This window comes from Penicillium cosmopolitanum (assembly GCF_028827165.1).
Source record: "Penicillium cosmopolitanum strain IBT 29677 chromosome Unknown utg000003l:1.0-3747932.0:1.0-3751027.0, whole genome shotgun sequence".
NCBI classification, from domain to species: Eukaryota; Fungi; Ascomycota; class Eurotiomycetes; order Eurotiales; family Aspergillaceae; genus Penicillium; species Penicillium cosmopolitanum.
The window spans coordinates 2,327,518-2,351,585 of NW_026622673.1; the positions used below are offsets into that span (position 1 = coordinate 2,327,518).

The following is a 24,068-nucleotide window of genomic DNA, read 5'->3' on the forward strand; positions in this document are numbered from 1 at the left end:
TCACACTACGCGCATCTTTCACTAGCAACTTCATCGCACGCCTCTTTCATAGCCTAGTTATTAGGATTCCCCAATTATTCCATCTCCTGCCTCTCATCCCAACCATCATGGACGACCACTCAACCCCCGGCGACCTCCTCGACAACTACGACCTGATCGTGAAATACACCCATGCAATCCACCTCCTCAAACTCCTCTGCATGAATGCCTACATCGAAGCATTCGACGCAAAGACCGACACCCCTCTCGGCCGACGTGCCCTGTACATGGATCGCCGCATAGGATACAACGACACGTTCTACTTCCTAACCGACTTCATGTCCGGCGTGACCTACCTCAACAAGATCCTACAGAGACTGCAACTTACACCGATACGCATCCAGGAAGGCTACGTTGCCGCGACAGAGCACACCTCTATTCAGGACCAAGTGCAGAAAGTCAATCATCTTCGTCGGGCACTGGGTATGCCGGTCGTTAATCTGCTAGAGGACGCGGCGAAGTTTGGGAATTGGGAGATCGGTCCTGATCAACTTACTCTCAGCGAACTTCTTTTCGAACTGATCTTTCGCTCCATTTACTCGACTGCGATTGCGGAACTTGCGGATCCGGAGGAACCCACGGCGATTGTTTCGGGTGGTGATACGGAGGTGGATCGGATTGCTGAGCGGTTCAGTCTTCTGGGACAAAGTCATGGTCATGAGTTTGTGGCGGGATATGGTGGAAATCAGCCTGGTTCGAGTTATGGATATGGAAATCGTCCGCCACAATATTCGAATATTGGAGATGATGAGATTCTTGAATCGTGGCTGCACCCGCGGCGCTAGGGATGTGGATCGTCGGTGGATATGGGTCTCAGGCTGCCCGAGGACATGTTCGGTAGAGATCATCGGGATGGCGATTGATGAAACGGTGAACCTTGAAATGGGCCACGGATACGCAAGGAAATTTCATGATCTGGTTCTTAAGTGTCAATACATCTGGCAATCAAATGCTTTATTCAACTTTCCCAATTAGGATGGAGTAGACTACTGTTCGATCCTCCCCATCACTTTTAGATCGTGCTGTAACACAGAGATCTAAAAATTTAACTTCGAACGCATTGCAACAAACTATAAAATGAAAAGTCGTCTTGTAGCCAAACCACATGGTACTCTTCCTAGTAATACAATAGCCCCCCCTCCCTTTTGCGAATTCGAACACCGTAATAATGCGGTCTATTTCTGATATTATTGGCCTAGAAAATTGTGAGCAGTTTGTTTTTCAAGTCCAACAGGAACGTTGTTTTGTAAAATTGGCAAAATCAATTTTCGAGTGCTGTGCCTTGTAGTTATCTTAGGCCTTGAACTCCATAACTAACTTGCATAGATCGATCGCTGGCTCGCTCGGTCGAATCACCATGATCGTCATGTTCCGCTTTCTTCTTCCTTCTGCTCGTTTCAAGCGTTTCATTATGACTCTCATTTCGGGAATATTTGATAGCCGAGGCTAAAAACAAGCGGAATCGGATTCCACTACTATAGCGCGAAACCGACACCCCAGCCAAAATTCCCCACGGGGAGCAGATCATCTCGTGTCATCCCCGGCTTTATGCGTGGGGGAACAGCTGAAGCGCCACTCACCCACGTCAGGCCTCTTCTGCCGTGTTACCGACATTGCGCAGCGAATCACATCTGAAAATATCTGGAGCTTTGAATATGGCTGGTCGCAGGACGTGGGGTGTGCAGGTGCATTTCCCCGAAACTATTCTCCGAAGACTCTGTGAGCTTGGTTAGACTGCGGAGACTAGTCCGTTTCCTGTGGTCGTAAATTTTGGCATAGAAGTTATGCTGATCTTTTCCCCGGATTTCCGAACCGAGCAGGGGTCCGCGCCCAGATTTTTCGATATTTAATGATGGGTCTGGGGACATATTCTGTTGATTATCGCCAACAAAGACTTTGTTTTTGATAAACGGACTCATATATCCTTTCCATTGACCTGAGATCTTAGGAAAAACCAGTATTTTCTGGTTGCCACCAACATGCTCGATATCAATATAGACTTTAAACGTCACAAATGGGCGATAATATACTGTTCAATATCCGCCATAGGGGCCTTTGTCTTTGGGTATGATAACACCTATTACAGTGGAATCCTCGGCATGCAGGAGTTCAAGAATGACTACGGTAGTCAATATGAGAATGGTCAAAAGGCACTTGCAACCAGCTTCACTTCCCTTACAACTTCCAGTATTTACATTGGCGACATGGTTGGTGCCTTTCTCGCTGGACCGTTGAACGATCGTTTCGGCCGTAGAATTGTTCTTTGGATCGCTTCGTTTCTCGTTCTAGCAGGTGGTATTACACAAACTGCGGATACTCATATCGAGGGGGTCATTGTGTTGGGTCGAATTCTCATTGGCCTTGGGGTTGGTAACTTCACAGTCACGTCGCTTCTCTAGTGGGTGCCATTTTGATTTGATTTTCGCTTTCCACCTCTGAGAACACCTCTAACAAGCTAGTAGCATGGGAGAGGTGGCGCCTATTGAGATCCGCAGCCCGGCACTCTACATGTACCAGTTCATCCAATCCTGCTCGCAACTAGTCGCTTCCGGCACCACGCAAGGCACGAATGAAATCAAGTCATCTCTTTCATACAAACTACCAATGGGCGGTCTTGTCATTCTACCTCTTGTGGCATTTGCGCTTTTGCCATTTATCCCGGAGAGTCCGACCTGGTATGTGTTCCGGGGAAGACGACACGAGGCCGAAACCGCGCTCCGAAAGATTCACCAAAACAATCCGACATATGACCCATCTGCCGATATCACCCTACTGGAACGGGCAAGAGAATATGACAATGAACAGGCAAAGGCATCATCATGGAAGTCATTGATCTGCGATCCCGTCGAGCGCAAAAAATTGATTTGGGCCGCAGGTGGGATGTATGCGCAGCAAATTTGTGGTATCATCTTTTTTTTACAACTATGGGGTGGTTTTTGCGCAGGAAATTGGTGTCTCCCAGCCATTCACCATCACCCTTATCACGATGATTCTGCAAATATTCGCGGTCGCGGCCTCGGTGCTTACGGCGAACAAGCTCAGACGACGAACAAATCTCCTCATCAGCACCGGGTTGATCTTCATGTCCTTCATCGTGATCGGGGGTATCGGTACGCAAAAGGAGCTTTCGACGGCATCGAAATACGTTATTGTGATTTTCTCCTACGTCGTGATCTGCGCATACAATTTCGGTCAGGGGCCCTTGACATACGCTATTACACGTGAATTATCCGTTGGGGTTAATCAAAATAAGATCATTTCGATCTCGATTGTTGCTCTTTACTTCTTCTTGTGGGTCATTTCTTTCACGGCACCATACCTTTACTATGACGCCGGGCTTGGGCCAATGGTCGGTTTCGTTTACGCTGCGACAACTCTCACTTCGCTTGCTTGGGTTTGGTTTTGTGTTGGAGAGACTCAAGAGAGAACACAGGTGGAGATTGCTACATTCTTTGAGGAGGGTATTCCGGCTCGTCAATGGCAAAATCATGTCTTCGCTGATAATCGGGGGCAGGAGAAAGCTTTGAGAAGCCAGGATGGAAGGAAAATGACCATGTAATATTCAACGAAAGTCAGAAAGTTTGAGAAGAGAGGAACGGAAAAAGACATGCTTCAAGGCTCAGATGGCTATAAGAAGAGATTCGGGCATGGATGTCTGGCTAATGTGATATCAGTCCGTCACCACCTGCGTGCTATCTCGTTCCATATAATTTCTGAGGGTGATGAAGAAAGAATATTCTCAAAGAAAGGTGTCTTGCCTCTAGTTGATTTTCAGTTCCTGGTTGGGTGCTGTAGGCACTCTACCATTCAGGAGTATCTCTGAGAATCTAAGACAGGTTCTGCCTCATGTAGCCACAGTCTGCTCCCCCAAACAACAGCCCTGCCGGGCTAGCTCAATCGGTAGAGCGTGAGACTCTTAATCTCAAGGTTGGGGGTTCGACCCCCCCCCGTTCGGCTATTCCTAAAAAAATCACCTGAGATATTTTTTATTTTTCATTCAAAATGACAGACGCCTGCCTCTACTAGTAACTAATATTTTTTTGTATCTTTGTTTTTCGATTGATAGGCGACATACTGCTAGTACTAACCTAACTTTATAGACGCAGGAGCTTGAGGCCAAAGAGGCGTCCCGTTTCAAGGGCAAGTTATATATAGGGTTAGTTGAATCAGTGGAAGATAAATCCATAATTTACATACAACCTTGGAAGTCTGGTGAAAAGTAACACTTATAATCAGTCATTAAGATCCAACAGGATAACCCGGCTGTACATTAAGGCTGCCTGTTGCTCGTATCTACCATGGGAGATAAGCGTTTGCTTGGCATTTCTTGTTTCCACCTCTCCACCTCTCCCCGCTTTTTGACCCTGAATTGCCCCAAATTTCAGCCTCGATCCAATCATCATTGCTAGGCAACAACTAAATAAGATCCCCTCAGCTGGAACTCCGTCGGCTCTCCAATGTATCCACTACAAAGCTAAGCCAAAAGCTGATCAATGACGCCATGTACTGCCATGTCACCTTCCCAGTTGTTTCCAACGTTACAACGCGCGAGCCTCGGAGGACCCCACTAAACCCCTCAAATAGAAAGGAGTTTGTTGTGAAATTGGAAATCCGATGTATCACGACGGATCGCTCCGCCGCTTGCCCGTTCAATCTGCATGCGGATTGGCGAGGCTTGGTGCTGCATTAATCTCGGGAGAGCCATCGGGGTTCCAACATCGCTCAGGCCATGCGCGCTCCACCTCCGACTTATCCGGAAAGTACTTAAACGAGTTCCCCTGACACTCCGCTGCGGCGAACTTGACTCTCACCAGGAATCGACCGAGCTCTCACCATGCGTGTCCTTGTTCCCTTGACTGCCTTAGTGGCCACGGTCGCGGCTTTGAGCAGCCCCCATCGCAAGGCCACGAAGAAATCCAGTGTCGCCAACCATATTCAGAAGCGAGACACCCACTCCGTGGACCAGGCTGACTATCAGTACCTGAACAAGAAGACTCAGCGTAAGGAGCCGTACTACCTCCCATATGAGCGTCGATGAAACTGATCATTTGCTGTAGAATTTCTTGTCAACGGAAAGCATTTCCCTCAGGTTCCGTTTGACATTGGAGAGAGTTATTCAGGACTGCTATCCAATACACCTCATGGAAATTCCAGTTTGTTCTTCTGGTTCTTCCCATCGACAAACCCTGATGCCAAAAAAGAGGTATCCACCCGACCGTTTTAACGAGAATCTCTCTCGAGAAAAAAAAAGCATCCGCTAATTGTCAATCTAGATTACCATCTGGTTGAATGGCGGTCCCGGTTGCAGTTCCCTCGACGGCCTTCTCCAGGAACATGGCCCTTTCCTGTGGCAGTCCGGCACATACGAGCCTGTTCGCAATCCTTACTCGTGGACGAACTTGACCAACATGGTTTACATCGACCAACCTGCCGGTACGGGTTTCTCCCCCGGCCCGGCTACTGTGCAGGATGAGATCGACGTCTCGAATCAGTTTAACGACTTCTGGAAACGTTTCATCCAAACCTTCAGCATGCAGGGTTACAAGATTTACATCACCGGCGAGAGCTATGCAGGCCAGTACATCCCGTACTTGGCTTCCGGGTTCCTCGACCAGAACGATACCACCCACTTCAACCTGAAGGGCATCCAAATCAATGACCCATCTATCAATGAGGATAGCGTCATGATCTACGGTAAGACGAATTCTACCAGCCAATTTATTCATATAACGCAATTAGCTGACAAAAGCATTAGCTCCCGCCGTGGCTGCACTGAATCACTTTTCTAACGTGTTCACCTTGAACGATACATTCCTTGCCGACATCAACGAGAAGGCCAAAAAGTGTGGCTACAACAAATTCCTGGACACTGCCCTCACCTACCCCCCTCCCAAGGACTTCCCTGTCACCCCAGACCCCAACGAAGACGGCTGCAATGTTTGGGATCAGATTTTGGTGGCCGCAACATACATCAACCCTTGCTTCAACATGTACCATCTGACAGACTTCTGCCCTTTCTTGTGGGATGAAATGGGATTCCCCTCTTTGGCTGGAGGCCCGAACAACTACTTCAACCAGTCCGCTGTTCAAAAGGCCCTTCACGTCCCGCCTACTAACTACGCAGTCTGTGGAGGTGATATCTTCGGCAAGAAGGGCGATCAATCCGTTCCTAGCGCCCTTGGCCCTCTCCCCAGCGTCATTGAACGGACTAACAACGTGCTCATCGGTCACGGATGGTTGGATTATCTCCTCTTCCTGAACGGAACTCTTGTTACTATTCAGAACATGACGTGGAACGGTGCCCAGGGTTTCCAGAAGCCACCAACTGAGCCCCTGTTTGTGCCTTACACAAGTGCGCTGGACACCGTTGCGAACCAACAGGGCTCCATCCCATGGACCAATGACGCGGGTGGTGGCATCCTTGGTACTGCGCACACTGAGCGTGGCTTAACCTTCAGCTCTGTCTATGGATCTGGACATGGTGAGTAATGGAGTGTCTTTCGACGATGGAAGAGTGCTGACTTCTCTACAGAAATTCCGCAGTATGTCCCTGGTGCCGCCTACCGTCAGCTTGAATTCCTGCTCGGTCGCATCAAGAGTCTCCAGGACAAGGGGCCCTACACTACCCAGTAGGCACCTAGATTTTACATGACCATCGTAGACATCAAGCACGAATGACTAGAGCAATGGGTCATTTGCGCTCTGTACATACTACTTGAAGGTTCACTTCACATTACAAAGCAACGTTGCTTAAAATAACTTGAAATTCAAATTCGAATATCCTAGTAGACCGTTTAACCCCTGGCGTAATTCTGAAATCATTTAGGTCGCTCCCCTTTTCCCGAAATAGCGTCTCGAAGAATTCCAAATTCCACGGGCGCCTGTTGCGATCTCGTGTCTTCCATCATAGAGAGGGTAGATAACCACCGCCCCAAATGCTCCAAATTGCCATATAATAGCAACCGTGACCCACCCAGAAAAGAAGGACTTGGTGAAGATGTAGTCACGATAAAGCGGGAGAGGCCAGGCGACAATAGTGACCAAGACAATGACAACAAAAAACACGATGGCAATTTTCAGCCAGCGGTAGAGTTCTTTGATTGTTGCTTCATCGAATGGATGCTGGATGTCGTCTAGACTTTGTTGCTCCACCGCAAGGGACGGTGGTGTCTTCAGCGGAGCCTTTTCATCGATACCGCCAACACGCTCTGGGTCATTGTTGTTGATCGGTTTTTCTGTGGGAGTATTCCCAACAGGCTTGGTGATCTCGTTACCCTTCGATGTTTCGGTATTCTCATCCCCGCTATCGTTGGGCGTCGCAGAGTCGGAATCGGCGTGAAGTTTGGCTTCATCTTGTAGTTCGATGCGGAGGAATACTCGCCAGTCGAAGGTGTAGGGCTTGTACAGCGAGAGAAGAACAGAGTACAAGGCCGGCGAGAAGAAAGAAGCAATCGCCGCATAAAGGGCTGGATATTGATTCGATGTAGCTGCAATGTCCACAGCGCCGTACATTGTCTTCGCGGTTACGAGCCAAACAGTAAGACCCGTGAAGAAACCAAGGATCGGGGAAATAATGGCAGCAAGCCGAGTTTGTCTCGACCAGAATAGTGTAAGAACGACCGGAATTATTCCGGGGCAGGATATCACAGGTCGCAAGTAGCCAATCCAAGTCATATTCGCGCCTCCGTAGTTCAATGCGATTGAAATACCAGTGATGAAGACACCGTGAATCACGACTGTCAGATGACTGACCTTCACGAGTTTTTTATCTGTCACCTGTGGGTTGAGGTATGTTTTGTAAATATCATAAGACAAAATACTGCTGACTGCAATCATGGAAGAGGACACCGTGCTGGTGATTGCCATAAAGAGTAAGATGAAGAATCCTACGATTCCGCCGTCACCAATCAGCGCTTTGATAACATATGGCATCACCATGCCCATGCTGACTTCAGTGTCAGTCAGAGGGTCGGGGTAGGTTGGGAAAATGGGAGTGTTGTGGATTGCCCGAGCTGTCAAGCCTAGCACTGTGCCGATTCCCCAAGGGATGCCGAAAACCGCGAGCGCAGCGATATTATAGCCAGGGACGGTAGCTTTCACTTCGGTTGCAAACGATTTTTGCCAGAATGCAGTATCCTGGTAGAAATGTTAGAGTATTGAAACTCGAGAATATAGTATTCCAAGGTTGTTTGCTTGCTTACCATAACGACAAGAGCCAAATTGCCAAACTTCAGAATTAAACCCCAGATGATTGCACCCTTGGATTTAAAAGTGAGGACAGACCCTTCGTAGTTACCAGATATGTAGTTCTCACTCGCAGTAGCGGCCACTTTCTCATAGAGACCACCTAAACCGCCAATCGCGTCATTCGTCAGAACAGCAAGGGTGAAGTAGATGATCAGGATCAACGCGATTGCGGTATGCAGGAAGTCGGTTAGGAAAGTGGCCTTCAGACCACCTACTGCGGTATATAGAACAACTAAGACGTATTAGCTGCGGCCTATCATGTTTTCAGGGTATCGAGATCACTTACCTCCTAGTGGAATCAGAATAGTCGCTGCCACAAAGTGCATACCCGAGACACCATAGATAAGCTGGGACCCCGTCATGATCATAGAGGCACAGCCGAAGACATTGTTCACTAAATTGAGTACAATAAAAACAAGATGTCCAATCTTGCCATATCTCATTCGCACAATTTCAAGAGAAGTGTGCGCGTAGGGAACTCGAATTTTAGCCATGACGCCAAGTGCTGCCATCAATGCAATTTGGAAACATAGTCCAGATCCCCACCACTATAGGTATGTCAGAGATTTGCCAAGTATGGGAAAAAAAGGAAACACGATTTTCATACCAATGGAACGGCCAAGCCATACCTGTAGCACATTGCAGCTGCCAGCACAGTCTCGTTGATCCACATCCAAGATGAAAACACTGCGGATGCTGTTAAACCCGTTCCAACAGACCGATTGGCGACCATGAACATCTCCGACTTTCCAGAATCCTCCGAAAGATACAGCTTTTGGATTTTAACGGCGATCAAAATGACACCGCAAAAAAGGACTCCAAGTCCAATCAGGAGCCCGTAGGCCGCACCCTGAGAGATCAGGGTCAGCTTGCCCGTGTCTATCGTATTTGACATGGTGGGATGCCGAGGATTGAGGAACGCGAGAAGCAATGGCCTCGGGCCCTTGGAATTCTTATTTATTCATTTCGCGGACCATTCTCTTCTTGGCCTGGAGCTTGGTCTATTTTCATAGCCAATGATTTCAAAGAATCACAGGCGCCCAGAATTTCCATATGGTCGGAGCTTTCTCACGTCGTCCAAATCCGATATTGCGTTATGCAGAGCGACTCCAATATGACGTTCCGGAACGTTTCTTAAAGCATCGCGAAAGGAAGTTAACTTCTTTCAAGACGCTAAAATCCGAACTATCAAACTTGATTGGTCTTAGCGATCGTGTTGGGTGGAATTTAGGGGTTGTGAGTCGCGATGGCGTGCGTCCATGGCGCGATAGCGAGTCGATTCTGCGCTATCTCGCACCAACTAAATCACCTCGTTCTTCTCCACATTACCATCACTCCGTAGGAATATGAAAGGGCCCAGATATTTGTCGGCCGATAGGATCATATTCGACATCAGCTTGAAGAATAGCGAGATAGAATCGATGGCGAACAGAAGAGTGTCAATGTTGGCCATGCTGATACCATCCTAGGATAGCTGCCGATAGACCCGATAGAAGTATTCAAAACGTGAGGACTCCCATTCTCTCGAGACTGACGATTACCAGTTCAATGACCCTTCAATTCTGATACATTGCAACGAACAGAGATAAACATGGCAGACTCGGAGACCAAAGAGCCTCAACTCGGGAAAGTCCGAAGGATAAAAAACAGATTATCCTGAATGCCTTCGTTATGAATGCCCCCGGCCATTTGGCCCCCGGCCTATGGAAGCACCCTCGAAACCAAACAGACCAGTACAAGAAGCTTTCATTTTGGACAAATCTCGCGCAACTGCTGGACAAAGCAAATTTCCATGCCATGTTCATCGCCGACACACTTGGTCCATACGATGTTTACAAAGGTCCGGCCAATGTAGTCCCATCACTCGCCTCGGGCGCACAATTCCCCGTCAATGACCCGCTATATCTGGTACCTGCCCTGGCTGCAGTAACCAAGAATCTAATTTTCGGCGTCACTGCAAGCGTGACTTACGAAAAGCCTTATTCGCTCGCTCGCCGCTTGTCGACAGTTGACCACCTCAGTGATGGGCGCTTGGCGTGGAATATCGTCACGTCGTATTTGGACAGCGCTGCAAGAAATCACGGTTTGACGGAGCAAATTCCGCACGATGAGCGATACGCTATTGCACATGAATACTTAGAGGTTCTGTATAAACTTTGGGAAGGCAGCTTTCGGGACGGTGCTGTTGTCGCTGATCGCGAGGCTGGGACCTATATCGTAAGTAATGGTGTCCGACAAATCAACCACAAGGGCAAATATTTTGATGTTCCGGGACCTCATTTTTGCGAGCCATCTCCCCAGCGGACTCCATTTCTCTTCCAGGCTGGGGTTTCGGAGGCCGGGAATGGGTTTGGGGGTAAGCATGGAGAAGCTATCTTCATCGGGGGCCAGACACCCGAAGGGACGCGCTTGACCGTGGATAACATTCGCAGAATTGCCGAAGAAGAGGGTCGCGATCCAAATCATATCAAAGTTCTTGTTGGCATCAATGTGATTGTCGCGGCGACAGATGAGGAAGCCAAGGCAAAGAGAGAGGATTATCTTCGATATGCAGATGATGAGGGCGCTCTGGCCTTATTTGGCGGATGGACAGGTATTGATTTATCAACCTACTCCGATGACGAAGATTTCCGATTTAGCGACTCTCCACGAGTGCAATCTGTGGTGCGGAGATTTTCTTCCACCGTTCCAGGTACCGAGAATCTCCCATGGACAAAGCGAAGGATCGTTGAGTATATCAGCGTTGGTGGCCTTCAGGCTAAGGTAGTCGGTGGCCCTATCACCGTTGCAGATGAACTGGAGAGGTGGATTAAGATTGCTGGAGTGGATGGATTCAATCTGGCGCATATCACAAACCCGGGATCTTTTGAGGATATTATCGAATTTCTCCTTCCTGAGCTCAGACGCAGAGGAATTTTCCGTGCAGAAGTTGAGAAGGAGGGTGCGACTGCAAGGGATGTCTTCATTGGATCTGACCGATTGCCGGAAGATCACCCGGGAAGCAAGTACAAATGGCGTGCCGGGGAAGAGGTTCCTCAGTATCAACTTTCCAGTAATACTGAAACTTCGCCATGAGAGTGCGATCAAATTTATAACACCTTTATATCTTATTAACAGTAAATTTATAACTAGCAATGGACAATGAAGATGAAATTGAATAATAATAATAATAATAATAATAATAATCCCGACGATCCGAAATATCAATCCAAATATTTTCAGGCCTGCTCCGAAAGATCTGTCTTCGACCACCAAAATTCCGTTTCTTTTCTCGCCCAGTCATCCACAACAATCTTAGCAGGAGGAGCTACTTCCCCACCAATAAGTTCCTGATTATCCTTTCCAAAAAGCATAATTTTCTTTTCTGTTGGTTCAAAGGGCGACCATTCCGGTCTGTGCGGATATCGCCCTCGCACAGTATTCGGATCTCCCGTCGTAATGAAGCTGGTCAGGTATGCATGAAGCGTCCCCAATAATTCATTTTGAGATTCGGAGATTTCTCGGACATCATTGTTATATGTCTCATAATACATATTATCAGCATGACTTGCGCCGAGAATAGTGCGAGGAAGTGCCCAATGGTATAGACATACCAGGCCGCCCTGGGAAGAGGCAAGATGAGCTGTCTGACGGACGGGTGCCACGTAAGCGTAGTGTCCATATGCTGCCTCTATGCGCCGGAATTGAGCTCCGAGGCCTTCACCTGTCTCTTTGTATGGTGATCTGGGATCAATTTTTGGATCTGGATATAGCTGTTCAACCGTGTCTAGTTCGGAGGCTGAAAGGTTGGGAAGAAGATTTTGCCAGAATGTGCAGAATTCCGATGGTTCGGACATCTGCTTGTTGACATAGGCGTTTGCTTCATTTGTGTTGAATCCGGTCATTATAGGTATTCTGTTCCATGATTGAGAATGCCATGCTTCGAGTGGTTTGAGTGCAATGATATCTCCGTCGATGACTGGTTGGAAGGACCATCTTAGTGAGGGATTGTACTTATCGAAGACCGTTGTTTGAGCCTCAATTATGTCTGAGCTCGCGAGGCTGCGCAGATATGAAAATATTTCTGTTTCATCCAGGTCCTCTGGGCATTTAAGCTCTCTAAGAAAGTCTTGAAATTGCTCCTCGTGGATCTTTGCGTCATAAGGGCGGACAGCTCTAGAGGTGGGCGATCCAGATTCCATGATCGCGCGATGGAATAAATGGAGTTTTCTATGGTCGTGATTTAGCATATGATGGCCAATCTATCAGCGATGTCAGAATATATCTAGATCAAAAAGGTTATCGCCTATTTTCTTACCGAGTGCGCCCCCGCAGAGAGTCCCATTAGGGTCACATTTCCTGGATCCCCACCAAATCGACCGATGTTGTCCCGAACCCATTCGAAGAGAAGGACCTGATCCCTTAGACCCAAATTCAAGATGCCCTCATCTTTGCTGACTTTTGAAGGCAAGAAGCCAAGAGCCCCAATGCGGTACCCGGAGCTTACACCGATAAATGGCTTTCCCGACCAGGCTATCATGGAAGCAGTATCGTGCATAGCAGCAGAACCACGATTGAATGCACTGCCGTGCAAGTAAATTGCCACTGGGAGTAAACCATTGAATCGGGTAGGTAGGAAAATATTTGCAGTCAGACAATCTTCGCTTTGCTCGAGGTTTGGGCCTCCGGAAAGCAATGCCTTTCCAGGAGCTGCGTGGCCGTACTTTGAGCCATCGATTATTCCTCTGGACTCTTCTATTTTCTGAGCTGGCTTGAAACAGTTTTCTCCGGTTGCGGGCATAGCGTATGGAATCCCGAGAAATGCGTCGAGGGGATGTGGGAATCCGTCCTCCATCTGGATTCCGAGGAATTCTCCTTGGGGGAGCTTGACAGAGGGTCTTGTATTTGATGCCTTGGCGGTAGAAATTTGAAGCCAATGGAGCCTTTCTTTTCTGGTCTTCATTTGAAATATCGCGTTGTCCTGGCCGTTTCCATCGAAAATGCTCTAATAAAATGCGAATTTATTATCTGATCCGTTATCGATGATTTCATGGATAGATCATCCGAACAATATCTCACAAGCTTGGATAATCTATGATTAGGATCCATTCTTTTGCTTGCGATCATTCAAGTCTACTTATATGTCTTTCTTGTTTCTACAATTCAAAGTAAATTTTCATATTCATCACTACGATATTAGATCCTGTCCAAATGTATGTGTACAAAAGTCTTCCAATATGTTTCTTGTGACTTTTTGCTTCTCAGTGGCGATCGGCAGTGAAATCCGTCCTGAACCAAAACAGCCCACCCCTGATTTCATAATTTTCTCCCATCGGAGTTATAGACAGTGGGAATACTGCCCGAGCAAGATATACTAATAGCAGGTGGAGAAGTTGGGTCACTGGGCTTCCTTCCTCCGGAGCAATATTTCCTCCCAGCATTCATTCAAACTCTTATAATTCCCACCGGATGTGTATACAAACAAAAAATCTCCTCAATGAATGGCGAAGTGAGTCATATGTCGCCGCAGAGCGAATCAAGCGGTGAAAGTACAGCCAAATTTCCCATTTGCCGGTACGAGTTGTCCTTCCAGACCCCAGACGTTATGAGACACCCATCTTATTTTTCTTCAGCAAGCAATCATTCTGGGACCGATTTCGGTTCCATCGTTCAGAGAGACCAGACTATGATGAAGCCGAGATCCATACCTGGAATGGGGATCACGATTCGGAAAACCCGTACGTCAAAATAGCTTGAAGCTGTTGGAAGTATTTCCAATAATTGATCTGACAGAAGAGTTTCGGTATCTAGGTTCAATTGGAGCAAGACCTACAAATGGATTCTCACTCTAACGGGGTGTTTCATGTTAGTCCGATAAATGCTGCTATTCTTCCCTCCTCGATCCTTGGAACACACCGGCAAATCTAACAACCGCTATGAATTGCACAGGACCGTCATCGTATCCCTCCCAACCGGCTCCTACAGCAGCGGCAAAATATACATGGCGAAAGAATTCCACGTCCAAGACAAACCTTTCCCGAATCTGATATGGGCAACATTCTCCTTCCAGCTTGGAGCCGCTTTCTTACCGGCTATTTGCGTCCCACTTTCAGAAACTTGGGGCCGTCAGCCGGGGTATTTTGTCGGATATTCAATCCTGGTCATTTCTCTCTTTCCGTCCGCATTTGCACATAACTTTGCTACCCTGATCGTGACGAGATTCTTCGGTGGAGGTGCCGCTGCTTCGACTATCAATATCGTCGGTGGTAGTATTAGTGATGTCTGGCGTGGGAGTATGGCGCGCAGTCATCCTATGTCCGTCTATATATTTTCTACTACTGTTGGTATTTCATTGGGGCCTTTTATTGGTGGGGGTCTTCAGAGGATTCATATTGGTGAGCCGTGGAGACGGTATGTATGCTATTCCAACTTGAATCGGCCAGTCGATACTAGTACTATGGACTTGTGCCACCGGTCCGAGTCTTTGGTTATCAAGGTTACTAACTGAATGAAATGTGCTTTCTAGGATCTTTTACGTTCAAATAATGTGGGGTGTAGCCTTGATGCCAGTCTTCTATTTCATTCTCTATGAAACCAGAGGAGATGTTATTTTATCCAAACGGGCCAAGAAACTTCGTCTTCAAACAGGCCGACCTATCTACTCTAAATTCGAGCTCGAGATGCCCAGTCTCGCAAGGCGTCTAAAGGTCTCCACGACACGTCCAACTTGGATGCTTCTGACCGAGCCGGTCGTCTTTTTCTTCACGCTTTGGCTCAGCTTTGCTTGGGGAATACTCTTCGTCTACTTCGACAGTGTGTATCTTACTTTCCACCACAACTACAAGTATGATATCTTCACCGTTGGTCTTGTGGAGCTCGCAATCATGGTCGGTACTTTCATCGGTCTCGCTTTTGACCCCATCCAGGCTGCTATATACAGGCGCTCTGCTAAGAAAAATCAAGATGGAGAGAGTTATGGTAAGCCTATGCCAGAGGCTCGCCTGTATACCTCTATTCCCGGCAGTCTCCTCTTCGCAGGTGGTCTGTTCTGGTACGGGTGGAGTAGCGTTGGTGATGGATCTGTACACTGGATTGTGCCGACGCTAGGCATTGGATGTACTGGTGTAGGGATCTATACCATCTTGATAGCGGTTAACAACTTCCTCATCGATGCTTATGAGAAATACGCCGCGTCGGCCTTATCTGCTACCTCGCTGGGCCGAAACATTGTCAGCGCTGCTGTACCGCTGTCTTCCACTGCGCTCTTTACGCATTTGGGGTACGGCTGGGCTGGGTCATTGTTGGGGTTTATCGGGCTCGCTCTCTCGCTTGTTCCGGTGGTGTTAGTCTGGAAGGGGCCTCCGATTCGACGGCGCAGTCCATTTATGAAGGAGTCGACATTTGACTAATGTTGAGATCGAAGGAGAAGCTCGGTACAGCGAATGATAGGTGCTAGCAGGGAGATATTTTGGGGGGATTATGTTAGTAATAAAGTGCTAACGCACCCGGGCACTCAACTAAAGTCACTTAGTCACTTAGCTTATACAACTCTCAATATCTGGAAGTCAGACTGTAGTAGTTGGGATCGCAGTAGGTAGTTTCTGTTTATAGTAGGCATCCGCCCAGTAACGTCTATTCTTGGTCGTATAAATTCCCATTGAAAATATATGATAATATAATTAAGCAGCATTGTTCATAAATCCTTGGACGCCTGCGCTTGGCTAGGGTCTATAGACAAATCTATCCTCGCAATCGCTGTACATTTCGCGGAATTTCTTCATGAAGAGCAGTTGTCCGCTGGTCATAAGCTCACAATCACGAGCTTCTTGATCCAGCGGACATTTTTAGGGGTATTTACCCAGACATGCACACGCTTAGAAGCAGAAGACCTGGTCCTCCAGCTTGCTAACAGGGCGGGCCTTGGTGAAGCCAAGAGACTCGGTGGCCTTCTTCATCGCGCTAACCATGGGAGGAGGGCCACAGAGCAGGATCTTGACGTCGGCGGCGGGGGCAGGCAGGTGTTCCTGTTGGGCAAATGTTAGAACCTATTTCACCTCGGTACATGCCGATCACACGTGTCTGAGCTTGCTTACCTTGATCATGTCGGGGGTGACGAAACCAACGCCACCGATCCAGCCCTCAGGGGGGTTGTTCAAGACGTAGTGGACGTTGAAGTCAGCATCCTCCTTGGTGAGCTTATCCAGCTTCTCCTTGAGCAGGATATCCTCGGTGTTGACGTTGGCGAAGATCAGGTCGACCTTGGTGGTGTCATTTCCGCCGTTGCGGGGACGGTTGCGGATGATAGCCTCGATGACCTGGAGCATGGGAGTGATACCAGTACCGCCGGAGATCATACCGATGTGACGGCACATGTTGGGAGTGTAGACCATGGCACCCTTGGGGCCACGAACCTTCATGGTATCGCCGACCTTCAGTGTAGTGAGATACTTGGAGATGTTACCCTGAGCGTAAGCCTTGACGAGCAGATCGAAGTAACCGGCCTCATTGTCGGAGGAGATGGGGGTGTAGGAGCGCACAACCTCCTTGGGCTGGCCCTCAATAGTGGCGGCGAGAGAGATGTGTTGGCCGATGGGCAGGCCGAGGATATCGGTGGGACGGGGGAGGGCAAAACGGTAGATGGCGACATTGTGGGAGATGTTGTTGATCTCCTTGAGCTCGAAGTTCTGGAACTCGGTGGGGTTCAGGACCTTACGAGGCTCTGCGACGAGGGGGTGGAATGTTAGCGAGATCGGGGGAGTTACACAACGATCCCGGGCCACACCCGATCATGGGAGGTGGGATTGAGGAACACATACTGCTGCTTCCGGTAAAGAAGGCGAGACCAGTCAAGGCGGCAGCGGCAGCGACAGCATACGCGACAAACTCAGGCTTGACGGCATACACACCGGCGACCAGCAAGGCCGAGGGGATGAGGGCGGTGCCAACGTTAAAACTGGACATTGTTAGAGGGGTTTAAGCAAACCAAGGAGGAATTGAATGAATCAGGGCATTAATAGGAGCATACCTCATGGCGGGGGAGGGAATGGATAGAGAGGAGAAGGAGAAGGAGAAGGGGAGGGAAAGTTGAAGTTGAAGTTGAAGTTGGGAAGAAGCGTGACTTCCTCTCGACGGAGTCCGCTCTTCCGCCCAACGGAATTTCACTCCTCTTTGGGATTTGATTCCCCTCACCCTCACTACTTCTGACATATTGACATTGCATTGCATTCATTCATTACATTCATTGTGTTTATCATATTCATTGCGTTTCTTATATTCCTCCTGTTCATTACATTCATCTATTCTATCAATTGCATTGCATAACCTCCCATCATGGCTCCCCCTGCCTTCAATCTCACCGCGCTGGACCACCAACTCCTCGCCATGACCGACGAGGAGTTCGTAGCCCACGACTGGAATGATCTACAAAGCATTATTGGTGAGTGCGCAAATATGGGACTAACCCCCTCCTCTCCTCTCCTCATTTCCCCAAAGTTCCCCCTCACTCACCCGACTAGCCCGGAATGATCTCGCCGCACTCAAGCGGAAACCCTCCGATCTCCGCCGATACCTGGACTGGAGTGCAGCCACCAAGGCGGACTATGGCTCCATCATGAATTTTATCTGTCAGCGCCGCCTAGGTTGGTCGTTTCCGCCAGCCTCAACCGAAACAACCCCCGGCTCCACGCCGTCCCCGTCTTCAGCATCCGCCTCCAGTACACCCGCGGCTATTCAAAGTGGAGTCGCCTTCAGGAACCCGCGCCCATTTGCCGACCCTGAAGACTACAAGATTCTCCGTAATGACTGGCCCTACGGCTTGGATCCCGGCATTTCACACCTCATTGTCTGGCTACGTACCCCGATCCCAGTACAGGGGGAGGAAGGTCATCTCACCGATGAGTCGAGGGCTTTAATTGAGGACTTTGTTCAGCGGACTTTTGTTAGTCGTCTGGCCAGGGATCCGGGACAGCGCTTCCAAGATCCTAAATCACATATCTTGTGGTTTAAGAATTGGGTTGGTTTGCAGAGTGTACGTGCCCTGGAGCACGTTCATATTCTCACTAGAGATGTTCCGGAAGATATTATCTTGGAATGGTCGGGGGGAGACTGGCGTCACGCGGGAGTAAGTACGATCGCATCCCATCGTATCCCATCGCATTACATCGTATGACTATATCATGAATTCATATGCCCTATGTCCATCGCAGTGCGCGCGATTGGGTCAAATATAAGCATCCATGGGTTCCATCTCTTGCGAAGGTGGTTTTGTTCTATATAGGTGTGCCTAAGGCTGCAACATACCTGGTTAGGCCTAGCGCGCGAGCATAGGATGTTTACCTGCTGTAGTCTTCGTGTTGAAGCAAGAACCAACAACCATCATGATATTCGGTCTCAACCCAGATAGCCTTGACTCAATCCCGGTTCTAGTTTCCAGTCACCCTATCTCATGACTACATCTTGATAGACTATAGCACGGGAGGACTGGAGCAACGACATAGAGTGGGAAAACTTGAGGATCTCTCTCTCTCTCTCCTATACACATCTCTTCAACAGTTATTCATCATGTTTAGACCGCCTCACCTCGGCGAAGCGAGCATAAGGCCCATCGACTTTAACCGCACCTCCCGTCGCATGCTCCAGGACATGCGCGAGAAGACCTGGGGCTGGGTTGTCTACCGCACAACCTATCGCTCCGACCCCGCATTCCGCAAAGCAATCGAAATCCTCACTTCCTGGATTGAGCGGGGAGTCTACAAAGATCTCCCCGAGTGCGGCTTGGAAAACCCGGATCCCACGCCCAATGATCAGCCCTGGGCGCGACACCAGCTAACTGTGATCGAGGAGCCAGCTACGCTGGACGGGTGCGGGGTCATTTGAAGGCTGGGTAGAAGCCCGAAATAAACGAGATTCATGGAACAAGTACCGCGCGTGCTTGGTGATGGATGAGGCCGCTGTCCAACGGCTGTGCGAGGCTATGACGCCAGAGGAACACCGAGAGAAGCATAGAGAGCACTGTTATGCAGAGTTACAACAATGGTTTCTTCCAGCTGTGGAGTCATTTCCGGAAATCGAAGAGGGAGAGACGGATTTTGAAGGGTGGATGAATTATTCGATCTTTACTCTAATGCGGCTTTGGGAGTTGTTGGACGATGGAATGTACATGGAAGATGCCTCGCATGAGGCCGAGGACGGGGTGTTTTGATGGCTATCCTATAGGCAGGAAGGCGGTCCCTCATACAACCAAAGAAAAGTAACGGGGACGTATGTTTTCCACTTCCTCCTTTCCAGACAAGGCTGGGACTCGGATCAGTAGCCAGTGTGGTTTCATTGAGTATTGGCCGTTGATGCGTGCCTCGGGTGTCCAGGCGGCGTCTTACCATCTCTTCTAGATAGCTTCGCTCTTTTCTTTCTTCATACTTCACCACTTTTACTCTTTTCGACCAGAAATTGAGCAAGCCCGGTGCAAGAGTTTGCAAGGATTGAATAGTTCCCTCCAAATATCGTCTTTAAACTTCCGGCACTTTGTCCGACTGGTCCGACCACTTCGTCCGGTTCGTCCGAGGATACGTACCACCTTATCTGGCAACATGCCGGCAAGGCTACCATAACCCTATATCTATTATCGACCTTTTCGCCTCTCTAAAGAACATTAAGGCACCTTATTCTCTTACTCAATTTTAGTAGCAGTGGATGCCGGGCCTTTCGAGACGTTATCACTTTCTGTACTACTAGGCGACGGCCCCAAATCTCCCAGATCTTCCCGCTCTCGCGCTCGGAGCTGACGGTCCCTTATAATTTCTACACAACACATCAAAAACGAAGAAAATGGCATCAACAACTCAGATCCCGACCATCCCACCGACCATCCCACCGACCATGCGCGCGTGGGTGCGCTCACAGCGCGGGCCTGCTTCTACCTCGCTGAACCTTGTTTCCGACTATCCCACGCCCGCCATACCCACAGCCTCATCATCCGACGTTCTGATCCGCGTGTCACACGTGTCATTACAGTTCAGTAGTGAGATGATGATGAAAGTACTGCCAAGTTTGCCCTTCACCAGTCCCTGGGTGCCAGAGATTGAGTTATCTGGTGAGGTGGTGGCAGCTGGCGGTAATACACCGGCAGAACTGCGCAATCTGGGCTCACATGTTGTCGCTTTTGAGAAGGTTCCTAGCGCTATATTAATGGGCCGCGGCGTACTGGCAGAATACGTTCGACTGCCCGCCTGTCAGGTCGCACACATCGACGAGGACGTTGATATGGCGTCGGCCTCTGGCATTAGCGGGTCCGGTAGCACCGCGCTCAAGATAATCCGCACAGCGGGTGTGCGTGAGGGTCACTCTGTGCTCGTCAATGGGGCTAGTGGATCGGTCGGGTCGGTTCTTGTGCAGCTTTGCAAGCTACGTGGAGCAAATGTTGTCGGTATAGCCAGCGGGGGTAATGAGTCCATGGTTCGGGATCTGGGCGTAGATGAGGTAGGCAAAAGGCAAAATGTTGTGTGTATTGCGCAAGAACATCGCTAATATATTAATATACGGTAGTTTATTGACTATCGTAAACATGACCAGCTGCCGGCTTACCTAGCACATCATTACAGTGACAGGCCGTTTGACTTTGTGCTCGACTGCGTCGGCACGCAGGCACTTTTTGCCAGCTCACCAGTTTATCTTAAGCCCGGTGGAGCTGTGATCAATATCGGCATGTTTGAGGGTATTTTAGCGTTGGCTCGCAATGTACTGCTTAATAGCTGGCTACCAACATGGCTGGGTGGCGTGCCGCGCCGCTATATCATGTTCAGCACGCCGCCGGCGTGTGATGATGTAATATATCTGGCACGTTTGATTGAGGAGGGGCGAGTGCGTATCCCTGTCGACTCTGTCTTCAATATGCAGGACGCCGTGGGTGCTTACGAGCGCATCGCTACCAAACGTGCGCGTGGCAAGGTTGTGGTGAAAGTACACGACAGCTAGAGCGCGGGCATTCATTCAATGAGAATGCAGGGGTTAGTCCAACCAAGGATACAATAAGGGTGAATGCGTGTACGAAATATTGTATCAACGGTATTTGAACGGAATATTTGGGAGCTTAGGCTCGGCTTTGAAAGATCGATAGGGACAAGGAGAAATGCGTTGTTTGTTGTTTGGAGAACGCGCAGGCTATTATAGCCGTTACGCTTCGCGCCCTTGTTTATTTCGCACTTACTCTGCTCACCTACTAGGGTGACTGATGCAGAGATATTATGAGATATCTGTAGGTTGCAAGGCTAGCCTAGGCTCAAAGAGCGAGATATAGCGGTGGACTGACTAATCTACTCCAGGGCTAGTATACCACCTGAGGTTCTGCCCTCGGTACCTATCTCACGTTGTCATAATATACTATCGCCGGTGCTGATGCCAAATCATGAAATTAATAACCACAAACCCAGAGAAAAGAGACCTGAAACTAGCACGAAAAATCTTTTGGTTATGTTCAACATCTTATCTGCCATAGATTCCGTCGATGAAAACTACTCCTTCTCCAACCCTACCATGAACCCGTCGTATCCCCGCGAGTATGAGATTTTGAATTATACTCGACAGTAAAGTTGTCTGTTCGGCGAATGGCGCTCATGGGAAAGTCATTGCTGCTTTCCGGCGCCGGAGTATCCTTGTCATTATCTGCCCGCAGGATACTTTCTTGGCTTTCCACATTGGTAATAGCCAAGTCATCCTTCCTGAGGGATGGATCTTTTGCTTCGCTCGTGAGTGGCGTTCCATTGTGTATTGCTGCCTTTATAACCTCCACTGTTACCGTTGCTATAGGAGCCGAGGGACCGTTTTCCGAGGATGATTTCGAGTAGTGGTTGTAACGTCGGGATGCACGAAGCGATGGCGACCACGTTCGCTTCTATATTGGTCCAAAGAATCAAATCGGCGGTCTGAGATCGCTGTTAGATATTCTTGCTCTCGATTAAGCTGAGTGGGATATGATAGACTACTTACGCCATCTAAAAAGCTGTTAGTAAAAGTGTGGGTGTTATTACACATCCTTGATGACTTACATGTATAGTCAGATTTGTCTGCAAGCCCGTGCAGCTGAGTGCATTTCACAATGGCCATGGCCGCGGCTCTGGTTTGTATTAGAAATTGAGTAACACTGTCAAGGAACAACTTACATGGCACCTAGACCCAGAGCAGCGGACAAGGCAATTCTTTTACGCAGAGACATCTGCAAATTCATGAGGACAAGCATGGGATAAAGGGCAAGATAAAGGTCGACAGTGGCCGAAACAGCTATGAATTCATTAGCAGTCTGGGAATCGAGAGCGGGTAGGGGTGGTAGTTTACCTCCAGTAAAGATTGCGTAGTCAATTAACATCCAGACACTTTTGCAGGTCGCTTGACCTGTTTGCACTAGTTCTGGCGTCCATAGTGCGCGGGGAGGATTGCACTTCGATTCGTTAGCAACGGCTATTGGAAAGGGGGAAGGTTCAATGTCTTTCCATACCATGGTGAAAAGAATGATAATGCAAATACACGAAACCGCCGCGGCCACGGAGACCAAGGTCCACAGAATGATCTTTTGTACCAATCCTGGGTTGAAAATTCTGGTGATCATAGCCGTCACTGCTATTTTCGGAATGGTAAATGAGAGGATACCAAGAAGGAAAGATATGTTGTTCAGAAGCATTGCCATTGACAAGTCGAGGCTAGGATCCTGTAGAACAATAACTTGATGTTGACCGAACCCCGCCACGACTGAAGCCGTCGTGGCACCACAATAGGCTAAGCCAAGAGCCATGGCAATCACAATCAAGTAGTCATCAGCACCAAACATTTTGAGCATCTTCAAGCGAATAAACACTCGGGCAGAGACAATTAGAAAGGTCAATGATGTTAGAGTCCAGAGGACTGCCAAGATCGTAGGACCTTTACTTTCATGTTCATTTTCAGCCGTCACAACCATTGTGACTGCTTTTTCAGACTTTGAACTCGTCGGTCTCGGCAATGCAAAAAGATACTATTCCCGCACAGGTGAACAAGAAAAGTAAGCCACCCGCCCTATATATGAAAAATGCGCGGCTTGCGGAGAAAGAAACGAGCATTTGGGAGAACCTAGGGACCTCCAGGGCCGTCAGATACTGAATTTGATCGGCCACTACGAATACCTTTTTCTATTTCTTTAAGTTTTCGCCCCCGGCCCCTGATACTCGACAATGCCCAATCGAGCGGTCCTTCGAAACCGGCCGTGATTCTCCAAACACGAGAAAAGATGTAAAACAGAAGTGCCCCGACCCACCCTAAAGTGGGGGGGAAAGCACACAGGAGGTAGCAAGGATCACCAGATGTGCTGCCGACAGTGGGAAGTCCTGCCAAGGTTTTTATTTTTATTTTATAACAAGGTGATTGCTGAAATGTCGATCGGCGAACAGGAATTACGCGAACGTTTTTGACTGAATAGGGAAGTATGCCCCAGTGTGGCGTTTTTTGACAGGTCTTCGGCTCCAAATGGATTGACATATCTTTGCCATGACATGGTCACGCCATGTGGGTCTAGTTATGGAACTTGGAACACTAACGACGCTAGACGACGCGAAGGAGCGCTTAACCAGGGTCACCCGCGCTAAGAAAACGAGGCGGGAAGTGTCAGAGCCGTCAGGTAATAACCATATTCTCGGCCCAGGCTGCCATTGCCCTAACAAGCACCCTGCATAAGCTACCCAATGATGAATGGATGCAAAAATACTCCGGACCTTGGCATACATATGCTCAAAAAGACCCCTAGCAAGTCTAGATTCTCAATTCATTACTCTGTCCTGGATTCA

The 24,068-nt window shown here is 48.7% G+C and overlaps 13 protein-coding genes across 13 annotated transcripts; 8 read left to right on the top strand and 5 right to left on the bottom strand.

Annotated features, from left to right (window-relative positions):
- Nucleotides 1-438: 438 nt before the first annotated feature.
- N7509_000913 (uncharacterized protein) lies at nt 439-887 on the bottom strand (the record flags this gene model as incomplete). Its single annotated transcript, XM_056625550.1, has 2 exons — nt 439-458; nt 536-887. 2 exons carry the CDS (start codon nt 885-887, stop codon nt 439-441), a joined length of 372 nt encoding a protein of 123 aa, XP_056494132.1.
- Nucleotides 888-2,018: 1,131 nt separating this feature from the next.
- Nucleotides 2,019-3,598, top strand: N7509_000914 (uncharacterized protein; the record flags this gene model as incomplete). Its single annotated transcript, XM_056625551.1, is given in 3 exon segments — nt 2,019-2,409; nt 2,495-2,921; nt 2,932-3,598. The coding sequence occupies 3 exon segments, from the start codon at nt 2,019-2,021 to the stop codon at nt 3,596-3,598; spliced, it is 1,485 nt and encodes a 494-aa protein (XP_056494133.1).
- A 1,275-nt stretch (nt 3,599-4,873) lies between these two features.
- cpdS (uncharacterized protein) lies at nt 4,874-6,672 on the top strand (the record flags this gene model as incomplete). Its single annotated transcript, XM_056625552.1, has 5 exons — nt 4,874-5,039; nt 5,097-5,242; nt 5,313-5,733; nt 5,795-6,520; nt 6,572-6,672. 5 exons carry the CDS (start codon nt 4,874-4,876, stop codon nt 6,670-6,672), a joined length of 1,560 nt encoding a protein of 519 aa, XP_056494134.1.
- A 189-nt stretch (nt 6,673-6,861) lies between these two features.
- On the bottom strand, nt 6,862-9,181 carry N7509_000916 (sodium:solute symporter family protein; the record flags this gene model as incomplete). Its single annotated transcript, XM_056625553.1, has 4 exons — nt 6,862-8,175; nt 8,241-8,518; nt 8,573-8,834; nt 8,894-9,181. The coding sequence occupies 4 exons, from the start codon at nt 9,179-9,181 to the stop codon at nt 6,862-6,864; spliced, it is 2,142 nt and encodes a 713-aa protein (XP_056494135.1).
- Nucleotides 9,182-9,957: 776 nt separating this feature from the next.
- Nucleotides 9,958-11,361, top strand: N7509_000917 (LLM class flavin-dependent oxidoreductase; the record flags this gene model as incomplete). The annotated part of the gene is made up of 1 exon (XM_056625554.1): nt 9,958-11,361. The coding sequence occupies one exon, from the start codon at nt 9,958-9,960 to the stop codon at nt 11,359-11,361; it is 1,404 nt and encodes a 467-aa protein (XP_056494136.1).
- Nucleotides 11,362-11,504: 143 nt separating this feature from the next.
- N7509_000918 (uncharacterized protein) lies at nt 11,505-13,228 on the bottom strand (the record flags this gene model as incomplete). The annotated part of the gene is made up of 2 exons (XM_056625555.1): nt 11,505-12,527; nt 12,584-13,228. 2 exons carry the CDS (start codon nt 13,226-13,228, stop codon nt 11,505-11,507), a joined length of 1,668 nt encoding a protein of 555 aa, XP_056494137.1.
- A 534-nt stretch (nt 13,229-13,762) lies between these two features.
- N7509_000919 (uncharacterized protein) lies at nt 13,763-15,674 on the top strand (the record flags this gene model as incomplete). The annotated part of the gene is made up of 5 exons (XM_056625556.1): nt 13,763-13,839; nt 13,899-14,003; nt 14,077-14,130; nt 14,215-14,676; nt 14,792-15,674. 5 exons carry the CDS (start codon nt 13,763-13,765, stop codon nt 15,672-15,674), a joined length of 1,581 nt encoding a protein of 526 aa, XP_056494138.1.
- A 465-nt stretch (nt 15,675-16,139) lies between these two features.
- On the bottom strand, nt 16,140-17,226 carry N7509_000920 (cytochrome b5 reductase family protein; the record flags this gene model as incomplete). The annotated part of the gene is made up of 3 exons (XM_056625557.1): nt 16,140-16,289; nt 16,359-16,984; nt 17,082-17,226. 3 exons carry the CDS (start codon nt 17,224-17,226, stop codon nt 16,140-16,142), a joined length of 921 nt encoding a protein of 306 aa, XP_056494139.1.
- A 369-nt stretch (nt 17,227-17,595) lies between these two features.
- On the top strand, nt 17,596-18,433 carry N7509_000921 (GIG1 family protein; the record flags this gene model as incomplete). The annotated part of the gene is made up of 2 exons (XM_056625558.1): nt 17,596-17,701; nt 17,781-18,433. The coding sequence occupies 2 exons, from the start codon at nt 17,596-17,598 to the stop codon at nt 18,431-18,433; spliced, it is 759 nt and encodes a 252-aa protein (XP_056494140.1).
- A 392-nt stretch (nt 18,434-18,825) lies between these two features.
- Nucleotides 18,826-19,140, top strand: N7509_000922 (uncharacterized protein; the record flags this gene model as incomplete). The annotated part of the gene is made up of 1 exon (XM_056625559.1): nt 18,826-19,140. One exon carries the CDS (start codon nt 18,826-18,828, stop codon nt 19,138-19,140), a length of 315 nt encoding a protein of 104 aa, XP_056494141.1.
- A 61-nt stretch (nt 19,141-19,201) lies between these two features.
- On the top strand, nt 19,202-19,465 carry N7509_000923 (uncharacterized protein; the record flags this gene model as incomplete). Its single annotated transcript, XM_056625560.1, has 1 exon — nt 19,202-19,465. The coding sequence occupies one exon, from the start codon at nt 19,202-19,204 to the stop codon at nt 19,463-19,465; it is 264 nt and encodes an 87-aa protein (XP_056494142.1).
- Nucleotides 19,466-20,088: 623 nt separating this feature from the next.
- On the top strand, nt 20,089-21,234 carry N7509_000924 (NAD(P)-dependent alcohol dehydrogenase; the record flags this gene model as incomplete). Its single annotated transcript, XM_056625561.1, has 2 exons — nt 20,089-20,739; nt 20,806-21,234. The coding sequence occupies 2 exons, from the start codon at nt 20,089-20,091 to the stop codon at nt 21,232-21,234; spliced, it is 1,080 nt and encodes a 359-aa protein (XP_056494143.1).
- A 553-nt stretch (nt 21,235-21,787) lies between these two features.
- Nucleotides 21,788-23,209, bottom strand: N7509_000925 (uncharacterized protein; the record flags this gene model as incomplete). Its single annotated transcript, XM_056625562.1, has 6 exons — nt 21,788-22,150; nt 22,246-22,250; nt 22,305-22,372; nt 22,419-22,536; nt 22,591-22,693; nt 22,751-23,209. 6 exons carry the CDS (start codon nt 23,207-23,209, stop codon nt 21,788-21,790), a joined length of 1,116 nt encoding a protein of 371 aa, XP_056494144.1.
- Nucleotides 23,210-24,068: the final 859 nt, after the last annotated feature.